Genomic DNA, 13,710 nt, shown 5'->3' on the forward strand with positions numbered 1-13,710 from the left:
TGAGGTGAAACTCTGCCAAGCTAGGAGGTGGGGGAGGGGAGCAAGGGACCACCCTCCTACAGAACTGTCTGTACAGTATGATACAGCACCTACACACACCCACGCATGGAACTCTATCTGGAAGGTGATACAGTGATTTCCTGGGTGTAGGAATGTGTTTTTGCTTCTCTGCAGTCCCTAATTTTAAACATTGTACATGCAACACCCATTCTGTAATAACTTGTTTAAACCACTAAAAATCAGTATCAGGTGTGTTTACATGTGAAGATTATCACCGCATCCTCCAAGTTTGTTTCAGTTCATCCTTCTTCCCCAGGCCAATAGTTTGATTCTAACACCAAGTAGGCGGTTCCTTAAACTTCCTACAGTTTTAGCTCTCTGGACTCCCTCTCAGGAACACTGACCATTTTTCCCTGTTTCCCTTGCATAGCTGCTCTTTCAACATTGGTTAATAAAAAGACTTTTTATACACAGAAAACCCATCAAGTGATAGCAGAACTAATACTAAGAGTGGAGGGTTTTTCCTTGCAAATGAACATATACATCTAGTCTTGTCAAAGTTCTCAGTTTTGCGGAACACACCCCAATTTCTCTTACTAGAAAGCAGCCTATAATCTTAAGATGGAATCAAGTTCAAGATCTCTGCTAGTACAGGGTTACAAGGAGCTACGTGGAAGCCCAACACTTAACACAGTTGAAAATTGTATTTTTCTAGACGTTGAAATCAAAGGGTCAGGTCAAACAGAAACACTTAGAGAAGGATGGCAGAAAAAAAATCAAAGGACCGGGAAGTTGTCTGATTTAAAAGCTAAACGTGACAGAAAACAGTACTAAGATCCTCGGGGTAAAAGACAAGTTAACCATTCTGGGTTGTTGAGGCGGATGCTGTGGCGCTGATTAAAAGACACTGCTTGGGCCAGTTCCAGTCCCCAGCTCCCTGGGGACAGCGGTGGTGATGTCTCATCTGTTTGGGTTCCTGGAACCCACGTGGGAGACCTGGATGAAGTTCTGACTCCGGGCTTTGGCCTGGCCCTGGCTGTAGTGAGCATTTAGGAAGTGAATAAGGAAATGGAAGATCTCTCCCTCTGTTTTTTTTTTTTTTCTCAGCCTTTCAAGTAGATACAAATCAACACTTTTTAACAATTCTGTGTCCCACATACATGCCAAGAAAGTGTCATCCACACAACAGCCCCCTTTTATGTCCCGTGTCGCCTGCCCTATAAACAACCAATTATTGTATTACAAGTGTTTTCAGTATTAGGTACGATTACACTGAACCCTTCCTTCTCCACCTAGAAGCGATTAAATCTTGATGAGCTGTGATTTGATCAAAACGTAAATTACTATGAAATCTCTTAACCATCGGTGGTGAAACACTACCAAATCAGCTTCCAGGGAAATTCTCTGCATCCTAAAACTAGTTCATTAGCGTTGGAAGGTATTAGCCTCGAGCTACAAGGAGCAAGAGAGCTGGCCTTCACAGCGGGTATTCTAAAAAGGAAAAATAGTTCACCTCATAAAAACCTGGAAGAACCCCCTAAGCTAACTCCCATTAATGGAAACCTCAGATCCTCTCCCACTTTTCTTTAAAATCGCAGCTCTGTCTCAAGTCATTCACTTGCAGCGATCATTTTACAAAAAAAAAAAAAAAGGAAATTCAAATTCCCTCCCGGCCAGGGTAAATAAAGGCGGGCGACGGACCCTGGCCCTACAGGCCAGGCGAGGTGGGGCGGCCGCCTCCACGTTACTAGAAAGCCGGCGGCTTTTAAACGGTCCCCGGCTGACGACGCATTCCTAACGGGCTTCGAAGGCACGTTTAAATCGCCCGCTTTTTTGTCTGCTCGCCGCCTTCACCGGCGCCGGGACTGCGGCCGCCCCCGCGCGCCCAGGAGGGGGAGCCCGGGGTGGGAAAGCCCGAGCCGGGCCGGGGGAGCCGCGGTGGGGGAGGGCTGGCGTGGGGGGAGCACCGGGCTGCAGGGCGGGAGAGAGGGGGCGGGGAGGGCGGAAACCGCGGCTCCCCGAGGGGGGTTCCGGGGACGCTGGGCCGCCGCCCCGCACCGAGAGCGCACCGCGCGGCTGCGGCCGCCCGCCGGGGAGTGCGCAGGGCCGCGGCTCCGCGCGCCGCCGCCCCCTCTCCCTCCCTCCCTCCCCCCCCACCTCCCCGAGGCGACAGAAACAACAGCGCGGGAGGAGGGGAAAGTAACTCCCGGCACCTCCGCCGGAATTAGCCCCGGTGCCGTGATGACACCTTCTCGTGGCGCAACCAAGCTCCGCTCCCTCCGCAGCGGCGTCCCCGCCGCCGCCGCCGCCGCCGCCGCCGCCGCCGCCCTCTCCATTTGAAAGTGGCCACCCCCCGCCGCCGCCGCTCCTCCCGCCCCGCCGCCGCCAGCTGCACCAATCCGCTCGGCCCCAGTTGCAAATCAAACGCTCCCTCGCGTCCAGAAGCCACTTGCGCCGCTGGAAACGGCCGCGCCGTCCCCCTCCCCGAGTCCCTCCCGGGCGGCACCTTCGGCAGGGGCGGGCGCGCCGGCGAGAAACGGTTGTAAGATGGGAGCAGCGGCGGCGGCGGCGGCGGCGGCGAGCAGCCCCGAGCGGGCTCGGCTCCCGCTCTCGTCGCCGCTCCCGCCCCCAGACAGTTCTGGAAACTGTGTATCACCTCTGTCACAGGAAGCCATCCGGCGAGGAAGGCGGCGCGGAACCAACAAACAAACGCCTGCGGCCGCCCGCCGGAATCTGCGCGGGGACGGCGACGGGCTTCGGGCCGTTCCCGGGGCGGGGGCGCGGCGGCCACCCCCGCGCCGCGGGCTTTGTGCGGGGCTCCCGCAGCGCGGGCGCGGCGGGCCGGGCGTCCCCGCCCCCGCAATCCCCCAATCCTGGGCCCCGGCAGCGCTGCTGGGACCGTTAGGTGACGCTCTGGCCGTGGCCGAGAGGCCGCGCCTCGGTCGCCGCCCGACCCCATTTCCACACTGGGCCGCCTCTCTTCCAACACCAGAGGCGGGCTACAAAAGTTGGCCCCGAGGCCACCCAGCACCTGCCCACGTGCCGCGGAGGCTCGCTCCCGGGTCTCCCCCAGCCCCTTCCCCCCGCCGCCCGCGGCCGCCAGATCACCTATTACCGGTGGGAGGGGAGAGAGGCTGCTATTTAAACGCCCGCGGAAGTTGAGGCACCCCCACTGGCGGGTGCCGTGCACCTGCCTCCCGCCGCCGCGCTCCGCCACTTTGAGCAGCAGCCGCGTCCTCAGCCCCGCCTCCTGCCCGAAGGCGGGCGGGGGGGGGGGGGGGAGCGGGAAGGAGGTGGAAGGGATCGAATTTCTCCAGCAAATGGGACCGTTCCGACAGGATTCGGTTCCCCGGTCAACATTCCACATTCCATCCCTCTCCCGCATTTGCAAGCTAGTGCCGAGCAACCCGGAAAGCCTGCTGGCTACCGAACGGCAGCCCCCAACTCACAAACACACACTCACAGGCACAAGACACGTGCACTGAAAGGCTTTGCAACTTGCAGTCCCGGGGTGCACACTGCACGTTCATGGAGAGCAGCAAGAGACCGAGGGACCCCCCTACCCTACCCCCACAATCAGCAGATGGTGCCAAAGGTTACAATTTGCAATCCGTTTTAAGTTCATGATTAATCGGTACTTTGCTCTACCAATGCAACTCCTGCCCGATTTGACCAGTGAAGGGTTTTCACTTTATGGTCCTGCTGCAAGTAAAAGATCTGATCCCTGGAATCTCATTTTGGAAGAATCTAATTGCCAAGCTGTCCCTCCACCCCCTTGCTCACTGCCCTTGAATTGATGCAATGAATATTTTGGACATGTGGTGACGCGGTGACAAGAGCGAGGACTGCGGCCACCCCGCACGGATGTACCTTCACACACCTATGATTGGACAAATACAGTCCTCCTTCCCACCCACCCCCCCACCAACACGCACATACATACACGGTCACACGTACTCTGGATTCATATATGTACGCGAACCTGCGTTCTGCCATTGCCATCTGTCTACCAAGTTGCTACTATGCTTTCCACTTTCATGCAGCCTAAATGCACTTTGGCTTTTGAGAAAATTCTATCAACTAAAGCCAACTAAACTGGGCTCCTGCTCCTAAACGCGTTTAATTGACGATTCACCTGAAACCGGCATGTTCTTCGCAAATTCGAAAGAAGAGAAAGCTAAGTCTTCAGCCTCGCGATATGGAAAAAAAAAAAAATCACCATCACAATAAAACTTACGGATCCAACACAGATCAATTTTCAGGATCCAAAAACCATCCTGTCCTCCTCCTCCTCCGGCCCCCGCCCCGGCAATGCCCAAGTTACTGGTGGGATAGTAACGCGGCACCGGCGGCTGCCTCCCTCCCTCCTCGCTGCATATCGACAACCCAATCTTTTGGCGCCATATTAATGACGTACTATATTATTTCCACTAGGCAGCGACCTTCGGCATTAAATTACTCCCGAGAACTCCCGAGCAAAGCAACAAAACCATCAAATATGGCTGAGCCTCTGGGCTCGTCCTGCAGCCGCCGCCGCGCCGCAGCCGCCGCCGCCGCCGCCGCCGCCGCGGGCCCAGGACGCGCACACGGACCCCCACGCGGACACGCGCGGACACCCGCGCGGCGCCCCCCGCCCCCGCGGCCCGCGCGCCTACCTGCTGCGGAGGGGTTCGGCCGAGGCGCTGGGCTCCGCGCCGCATGAGTTCGGGCCGCGGCGCACGGACGGGCGGGAGCCGGGCGGGCCCCTGCTCTCGCCGGCGCGCACACAGCCGGCACTCGCGCACGGAGGCACTCTCGGACGGGCGTTGGGCTTGTTATGGAGGGAGGACTGTGTGAATCAAACTCATTTCTGGGTCACTGCTGCCACAGGGGGGAGCACTTTAATCCCTTGCCAAAAGCAGAGGGTGGGGACGGGCGGGCGGGCGGGGGAGAGCGCGGGGAGCCCGCGGCGCGGGGGGCTCGGTCCCTGGTTAACTCTTCGCGGCCCTCGCCGCTGCTGGCTCGGCCTGTGTCCGCGGGCGCTCGCCGAGAGCGGCGGTGCGCAGCTCCCGAGGTAGCTTCCGTCACCTACCTTTGCAGCCTGCGAATTCTTGAGGTGTCTCCAAGGCGCAGGAGTGGGCTTTGAAAGGATCTCTTCGAGCTGCTGTCCCAGTTCCAACTCTTGTCTGAGCTTTAGAAATACATTCTTTCAAATTAGCGTAACATCATGGAGGTAAAAATGTGGCTAGTAAGGCGTGTAATTTGGGTGAAAGGTTTTGTTTTTAGGCGGAACGGCAGAATAGTTCTATTGTTTTTATAGTAACAGTTTTAGGGAGTTGCGGATTAGAATGACGTTTGTAAACAGGTAATCCACTTCTAGAAAAGGAACACCCTCTTCACCTAGATTCACGTGGAACTAACTACTCGTTGCAAATGGATATTAGTCCATCAAGAGATACGTGAGCATTTTTAGATAGATACCACAGTGCTATAGGACTGGACATCTTCCAAATATGAGGTTCCAGCCTAATGCTAAAACTAGAACTTGAGACTAATATAAAATTCATCATAATAGATTCATTTGGGGGGTATTTATATGCAAAAATAAGTGGTTACTGGTTTTCCACAGAATACAAACTTGCTTTTAAATGTAGGGTAACAGATTTTTTTCACAGGTCCCCTAAGGAAACATGGGTGGGTGTGACATTGAGCTTCAAAAGGAAAAGGGAAAAAGTACAGATTAAAACTCCCATTCAATAAATGGGAACAGTGATTACTAATTACAAAATTGAATATCAAGCCCAAAAGGCATACTTATCCACTGCAATAATTCTGAATATATCAGGTTTGATTTCACACAATCACACACCAACCCATACACCCACATCTAGAACATTATAATCTCATAAATGGCAAACAAAACTAATTGGGTATTTCAATTATTTCCAGAAAACAAAGTAAGCCAGTAGAAGTCTTAAGTACATGTCCTTCTCTCTTCCTCTCCTGTTTTACTAGAGTGTAAATACGGGCGATGCTGTTAAGAGCTGGGAAAAGCCACATGGCAGCTATCATCGTTACTATTAGCATAAGGTATTATACTGCAGTCACTGTTATTTTCAGTGGTGCACCCTGTACATACTGTCTGCAAAAGTAAAATTACACAGGCTTCAGGGGCAGGCACCTGAGGCATTTGGCACAGCAGTTAAGAAGCTATTTGAGTGTCCCATATGGGGGTGCCTAGGTTCAATTCTAAGCTCCAGTTCCAACTTCCTTTTAATGTGTACCCTGGGAGGCATCAGTGGTGAATCAAATAGTTGAGTCCCTACCACCAGCATGGGAGACCCAGGTTGAATTCCCAGCTCCCAGCTTGGGCCTGGCCAAGCTGTTACAGGCATTTAGAGGAGTGAAGCAGCAGAGCAAAGCTCTTTCTCTCTCCCTCTCTCTTTCTGTGTGTCTCTGTCTCTCTGTCTTTCAAATAAATAATAAAGGGTGGACATCGTGGCACAGCTAGTTAATTTACAAACACTTGGGGCTCCTGCATCCATATCAGAGTCCAAGTTCAAGTCTTGGCTACTCTGCTTCCAATCTGGCTTCCTGCTAATAGAACCTGGAAGGCAGCAGACAATAGCTCAAGTGCTTAGGTGCCTGCCACCTCTTTGGGACACCCAGGTGGAGTTCCAGGTTCCTGGTTTCAGCCTGGTTGAGTCCTGACTAATGTGGGCATTTTGGGATTTGGGAAAAAAACAGCAGATGTAAGATTTCTATCTCGCTCTTGCTATTCTTGCTCTCTCTTTCTTGCTCTTGCTTTGCCTTTTAAATAAAGACAACATTTTAAATAAAATAAAACAATTTTTTTTAAAAGTCCACTGGCTTCATAGCCAGACAATCCCTAGGTTGGATATGGCTCTCGCAGTTAGCAGCATGTGTTGTGGTTGCAACATATATTACAGGATTTCCCCAAGCCTCAGTTTGTTCCCAGGTAATGAAATGAGATTAATGGCTGGACTCTTACCTGAAGGACTGTTGAGAGGAATGAGATAACCACGTCAAACTACTAGAGCAGTCCCTGGCAGTAAGAAACTGCCCACTCCCACCCTGCCACCTCTGTGTCTGTCTCTTCCTTAATCATTTCTCCGTGGAAAAGTGCAACTTTTTAAAATTCCATTCAGCTTTACTTCTGTCATTTTGCTTTAAAGACTCTTCAGGGGTCCAGCACTGTGGCGTAGCGGGTAAAGCTGCCGCCTGCAGTGCCAGCATCCCAAATGGGCGCCGGTTCATGTCCTGGCCGCTCCACTTCTGATCCAGCTCTCTGCTATGGCCTGGGAAAGCAGCAGAAGATGGCCCAAGTGCTTGGGCCCCTGCACCCACGTGGGAGACCGGGAAGAAGCTCCTGACTCCTGCCTTTGGATGGGCATAGCTCCAACCCTTGCGGCCAATTGGGGGTGAACCAGCAGATGGAAGACCTCTCTCTCTCTCTCTCTCTCTCTGCCTCTCCTCTCTCTGTGTATCTCTGATTTTCAAATAAAATAAATAAATCTTAAAAAAATAAAGAATTTCAGGAGTGGGCATTGGTAGTAAAATGGTGCCAGATGGCCCAACCACAGGTGTCAGCTCCACCCCCACCCTAATGGGATTTGCTATTCCTATTTCCCTGCCCCCTGCAAAGATATAATAGGACCTGCTTCCCACACACATCTCTCTCTCTCTCTCTTACTCTCTCACCCTCTTCCCCCTGTCAGGCTTCTCCCATCTGACAATAAACCTTTCTTCTAACTCTGGTGTTTGGTGTGTTTTGTGATGTCCTTACAGGCATTATGGCTTACCAGTTAAGACTGCTTGCGATGCCTGCACCCCATATCTGAGTGCCTGAGTTCCAGTTTCAGCTCTGGTCTAGATTCCAGCTTCCTGCTAATGTGCACCCTGGAAGGCAACAGGTAATGAATCAAGTAGTCAGGTCTACTTAGAGTAGTGTGAGAGACCAAGGTAGGGTTTGCAGCTCCTAGCTTAGACCTGGCCCAGCCCCAGCTGTTGCAGGCATTTGGAGAGTGAACTAGCCAGTGGCAGATATCGCTGGCTCTTTCTCTCTCTACTTTTCAATATTGAGCACCCACTCATAGTCCTGGGTGCTCCACCTCCAATACAGTTTCCCTGTTAATGTGCCTGAAAAGGCAGGGAAAGATAGCCCAAGTGCTTGAGTACCTGTTACTTACTGGGGAGGCCCAGATGGAGTTCCAGGCTCCTGGCTTCAGTCTGCCCCAGCGCCAGCCCTTGTGGTCATTTGGAGAGTGAACCAGCAGATGGAAGATTCCTGTCTGTCTTTAACTCTGCCTTTCAAATAAATAAATATTTAAAAAAAATTTTTTTAATTCACTTACTATTTTACTTGGCTTTTTTCTGATTATTCCCACCCCTAAAGCACCAGACAAAAGAGTCAATGAATAGATGACAGAAATAAAATGTCACATGAACTCCCCACACTGATACTTCAGCCAGGACTGAACGTCCCATGAACATCCTGTCTATAGTACCATGGCTTAAAAACACTGATCACCTGAGCCATGTGCTATAAATAGCCTGAGACTAGAAGTCAGGCTATTCCCCCAACTCACAATATGACTCTGAACAAATCTCCTTGGGGCTTGGCTGCCCCCCACCCCCAACTCCTTCCAAGATGATAGGAAAGATAATACCTAAGGCTCTTTTCCTCTTAACACTGTAATTTCTGCAGTTTTCATCAAACTTAGAAAAGAAACGTGATGAATATTGGAAGAAATGGGGGACAACCTGAATCCATAATGAACTTGTAAAAACATTGTGTCATTAATAATCAGCAGATGGCATTTCTTAAATAATGTCTTTTGCCATCATACCACAAAGGAAACTTTCATACAACTTATTTCTAAAATGGGAAAGCAGTGACATAGTTTGCCTTGCGGCAACACAGCAGCCTAGAATAAAAAGTACTAAGCTGGCAATTAGGAAAACGAGTTTCTCATTTCACACTGTCGCTTATTGGCTTCACCTTGCCAAATCCTGCAGGTTGGCCATTTCCTAGTCTCTGTTAATTCATACTTTATTATTGGAGATGAAAATACTTTCAAGAAAACAGTGACAAAGCAGTCAGTGTAGTTGAAATACCAAGATTCTAGTCTTTCCTGGTGTGATTTAGGTTTGTGATTATCACAGTTCTATATATCCCTTACTTTCTGTGGTGGTCATATACAGTTTGATGAGTTTCTTCCATAATAATGGATTTTAAAGAATAAAACTTTGGTTATCTATACCTGTATTTTTGATTTTTAAATCCTTCATTGGTTAAACCCCTGAATGTTTACATAGTCATTTCATTTCATCTTCTTCTCTGAAGGTAAAGAATTACAAGGCCTTGACAAAAGATTCAGAATCATTCACATGTGAAATGGAGGGATACAGGCCCTGAAGTCCCATGTTAACTCATTCCTTTAGGGAAATGAGCAAGAAATTTTTACCAGTAAGAGCCATTGCCACTTGGTATAAACAGCCCACAGCGGAGTTGTTATTATTATTATTATTATTATTATTATGCAAGCATTCAACGGGTTGTGTTCTAAAGTTTATTTTCATGTACTTTAATCATTTCAAATTTATATAATAGTCTGTCAAGTAGATTTTTTAAAAATAAATTTGGGACCTGGGTTGTGGTGCAGCTGGTTAAGCCTCCACTTGTGATGCCACTTTCCCATGTTGGAGTGCCAGTTCCCATCCCAGCTGCTACACTTCCAATCCAGCTCCCAGCTAATATGCCTAATAAGGCAGCAGAAGATGGCCCAAGTATTTGGGCCCCTGCAACCCCCATAGGAGACGTGGATGGAGTTGGAAGCTCCTGGGCCCATAATATATCTCCGCCTTTCAAATAATTAAGCAAATCTTTAAAAATTAATTTTGGTAATCAAATGATAGAAAATAATATTTTTTCTGTAAATATTAATTTCCATAAGATAGTTATTGTTAGGAAACTGGCGCAGTTTTATCTATGGTGCCATCTACACCCTGATTTACATCCTAAGCTCTAGCCCCCGCCACCATTGCTGGAAGCCAGGTGGCCACATGGCCCAACCGCTGTTGTCAAGCTCCACCCCCATCCTAATGGGATTCGCTGCTCCTGCTTCCCTGCCCGGGCCTCCAGCAAAGTTTTCCTGTTCCTGAAGCTGTGGCTCTCTTGGCTCTTCTCTCCTGCTCTCTTGGCTCCTCTCCCCTTCTCTCCCCATCTCGTCTCTCTTCTCTGCTCGTTAGCTCCTCTCTTCTCTGTTTCTCTCTTATACTCTCCTTCTCTCTCTTTTCCTTCTTCACCCCTTCCCTCCAGTCTGCTGAGTTTTCCCCAAAAAACCCTTTCCCTTACTCCGGTGTTTGGTGTGTTTTGTGACGGCCTAATAGAAATAGATAACAGTTATCCTTCAGCCCTGAAAGACTCAGCTCCTGACAGGCACTTTGGTGGAGGCTGTGGCACAGCACCAGCAGGTCTAAATCAGGGTGGTGGTGTTCAGTCCTTCAGGGCTTCCCAAGATCAATTTCTGACCACCTTGCTGTGAATGCCACAATTCACACAATAACGTAGCTTCACAGGCAGCTTGGGAAGCACACAGGTGTCCAACACACTGGCTTTAAGGTTCCTGACACGGGCTGCCTCCACTATATTTGGAAGGACAAACTTCTTAATGGCCTTGTCCTTGGGCAGCATGGAGCAGTTTGTGCAATGAACAGGCTGCGTGTGACTACACAGTCGTTGTGCCTTCTTTTCTTTGTTATCTTGGAAGCAAGGACCCAAAAGAGAAAAGAACAATTTCTTATTAACTTTTTTGAATGATATATATGGGGGTCTTATATAAATAATTCTGAACAAGAGTTGAGAACATACTCAACACCTCTCTGAACCCCTTGAGAAGGAACAAGAAGTGTAGGAACTAGAGTTCTCTGTATGGCCAGGTTGATGTGGTCCCCAGTCCTGAAGAGCCTTGTAGCCCCTTACAACCTTCAAGTAAATGGATTGACTGTAATGCCAGTACCCCTGACGCTTCCTGGTTGTTGTAAGTACCAACTAAATTTTTTTTTTCATGAGATTGTCTTCCTTTTTGTTTTCTTTTGTTTATTTTTCATTTTGGAGGCTTTCATTTTGTTGATTTTCATCCTCTTAGCACAAGTTAAGATGTCAAAGTGAAACAAGTGTGAAATTGAATGACAGGAGATAATGTAATTTAGCCGGATGGAAATGTCCAAGACCGAGGAGATTCTAAATAAGAAAATATCTTCTTTCATTACAAAAAGAATGTATGTTAATGGAGAAAGTTTTGAAACTTTAGAAAAATGAAAGAAAGTAATAAAACTGAACCACAGAAATGACAATGTAAAACATTGTCATAGTTTTGAGTCTTTTTCTGCACATTGTTAATGCAATTAGAATGATGCCAAATATTCCATCTTACAATTTCCCCTTTTACTTACATCTTTCATTTCAGTGCTGATTTCTAAATTTTTATTTATTTTTATTTTATTTGAAAGGCCAGAGACAGATTGTCCATCCTTTGGTTCACTTTCCAAATGCCAGAGTTAGTCCAGGCCAAAATAGGAGTCAGAAACTCCATCAACGTCTCCCCATGGGCATAGAGGAACCCAAGTACCTGAGACATCACCTGCTACCTCCCAGGAGTGCACATTAGAAAGAAGCTAGATTGGAGGTGGAGGAACAAGCAGTCAACCAGGCGCCTGATACGGAAAACTGGTGTCCCGAGCTGCACCAAAAGCCAGCCCCCACCCTGTTATTGTCTTTTTTTCCTTGTATTGATTGTTAATTTTAGGTCTTTGACCACCTCATACCATACCTTCCTCTAGAGTCCACTTCTACCGCATCTCATAGCCACCCCTAGACCTTGACAGCTAAGGGAGGTCAATGCTGTCTTTATTATCTAACTCAGATGTCTCCAAGTTGACCACCACCTTTGATACTTCCAAAGGGCATCCCCTCCTCACCTTTCTATCTGAAAAGTCATCCTAGTCCACCCCTCCAGCCTTCTCAGTAGAAGCAGAGGTAACTCTAAATGTGATCTCGAACCACCAGGAGCAGGAGCACCTGCGACCTTTTCAGAACTGCAGGATATGCAGCCCCACCCAGACCTAACAAATCAGAAAGTTGAGTCCCAGTACTTTAACAAGCCCTGGGGTAATTGTGATCCACACTCAAGTTAGTGAACCAAGCACACTGCAGGTCTTGTTCCCACCCACCACCCTCTAACCGTACTGCTCTCTGAATTTTCTTGCCTAACTTTCCCTCACGCATCCCCCAAATACTTATTAAGCACTTATGACATTGCAGCGGTACATCTGAGGTGAGAATTGAACCGGGGAAGCAGCCTAGTCCCTGCCTTGTGGTGGGAGGAGGGTAGTGGGAAAGGACTTCTAAGAAAATGAGACTCTGAAGCTGAAACCCGAAGGACTGAGGTGCTGGCCAGGTAAAGATGGGGGTGAGGCTCCAGGGTCGGGATTGTTGACACAACCTCTGGATTCAGTGCGGGACCTGGGCCGGTAGATGGACCCCAGGGAGGGAGCGAGGAGGCTTAGGCAGTTACCAGGTGAGATGACGCAGGCCGGCCCGTGGCGTTGGTTACGGAGTGGAGGCAGCCAGACCTTGGGAGAGCCTGGGATGAAGGCATCTCTAACACTCTACCGGCTCAGCGGTGGTCCAGGAGGTGTCTCGGGGGCTTCCGGGGTCACCGCGGTATTTCAGAAGCGGCGCCCGCAAGGGTCAGGCAGACCTTTGAGCAGAGAGACAGGTGCCCGGGGGGGACACCCGCTGGGCACCGGAGAGCTGGGAGCCCAGGGACCGGGGGACAGGGGCAAATCCGCTCCCAGCACGCCCAGACCGTGACTGCGGAGGACACAGGCCCCTGCAGGGGTCCTGCCCTGAGTCCCTGCCTCCCTCCAGACGGGATCAGATCCCGGGCCTCCCTCGCGTCCCCCCAGTCCCACCCCACCATCTCTTTGTGCCTCCACCGGAAAGTTCTATTTCCCCCTTTCCCTCCACAATACACCTTAATGGCCCATTATAACCTGAGCCCAGATCATTAGCAAATGAAAAACGGGTTCGCATTGCTCTGAGGCAGAGCAAGCGGAGTGGAAGGGAGAGAGGAAGCCGGGAGGGAGGTCCCCTCCCACGGGCTCAGTTCTGATGTTAATGAAGCAAGGGATGGAGGTGAAGCCGCTATATTCTTGTGTTAAAAGTTGTCTGAAAATTCACTTTTTTGCGTGGGTGCACCGCGCCAAGAGGCATGTTGTGGTGGACGAGGCTTGCAGGGTTGACTGTGGCGGTGATGGAGAAGTTGGAACCAAGGTTTAGAGAATGAAGAGGGTCGCTTCCTTTACCCAACAGGTTCTCATTGTGCACGGAACTCAGGACCTGCAAGGGGGAATAACACACACAAACTCGGGCCTTCACTCCCAGAGGGAGGAAATGCAGGAGTGGGAGTATGACGGGTTTATAAAAGGGTCTGCCCAGGAGGCAGATTGCACCAGGGGTGTGGTGCCAGAGAGAAAGGCTGGTTACCGTGGTTGGATTATGAGGAGCACGGGGAGGTTAACTGCAACCACTCGGGCAGAGAGCAGCCTCTGGACCTGTCCGTAGGGAGAATAAAGCAGGGCTTAGGTCAGAAACGGGGGGTGGATATTTAGAAGATGGACAGAAGAGGCTGCAGAACCTCAACG

The 13,710-nt window shown here is 50.1% G+C and overlaps 1 protein-coding gene and 1 pseudogene across 16 annotated transcripts in view; both read right to left on the bottom strand.

Moving 5' to 3' along the window:
• JADE1 (jade family PHD finger 1) overlaps nt 1-5,204 on the bottom strand; it is a 63,120-nt gene extending 57,916 nt beyond the window's left edge. For 2 of the 16 annotated variants that reach the window (XM_070047587.2, XM_089302488.1), the window contains exon 1: nt 4,656-4,816. Coding sequence is in view for 2 of the 16 variants with exons in the window: in XM_051819882.3 (XP_051675842.1) it covers nt 2,657-2,675 (19 nt within the window). In the remaining 14 variants the exon portion in view is untranslated. Of the gene's footprint in view, nt 1-2,506; nt 2,608-2,656; nt 2,863-3,108; nt 3,259-4,135; nt 4,570-4,655; nt 4,863-5,071 lie in introns of those variants that run through there. The other 14 variants (XM_070047582.2, XM_070047581.2, XM_070047588.2 and 11 more) reach the window with 12 other exon arrangements.
• Nucleotides 5,205-10,285: 5,081 nt separating this feature from the next.
• LOC149125033 (small ribosomal subunit protein eS26-like) lies at nt 10,286-12,662 on the bottom strand (annotated as a pseudogene).
• Between the last annotated feature and the right edge of the window lie 1,048 nt (nt 12,663-13,710).

This window comes from Oryctolagus cuniculus, chromosome 8, assembly GCF_051225735.1.
Source record: "Oryctolagus cuniculus isolate XC-2025 breed Fujian yellow rabbit chromosome 8, ASM5122573v1, whole genome shotgun sequence".
In the NCBI taxonomy this organism is placed as follows: domain Eukaryota; kingdom Metazoa; phylum Chordata; class Mammalia; order Lagomorpha; family Leporidae; genus Oryctolagus; species Oryctolagus cuniculus.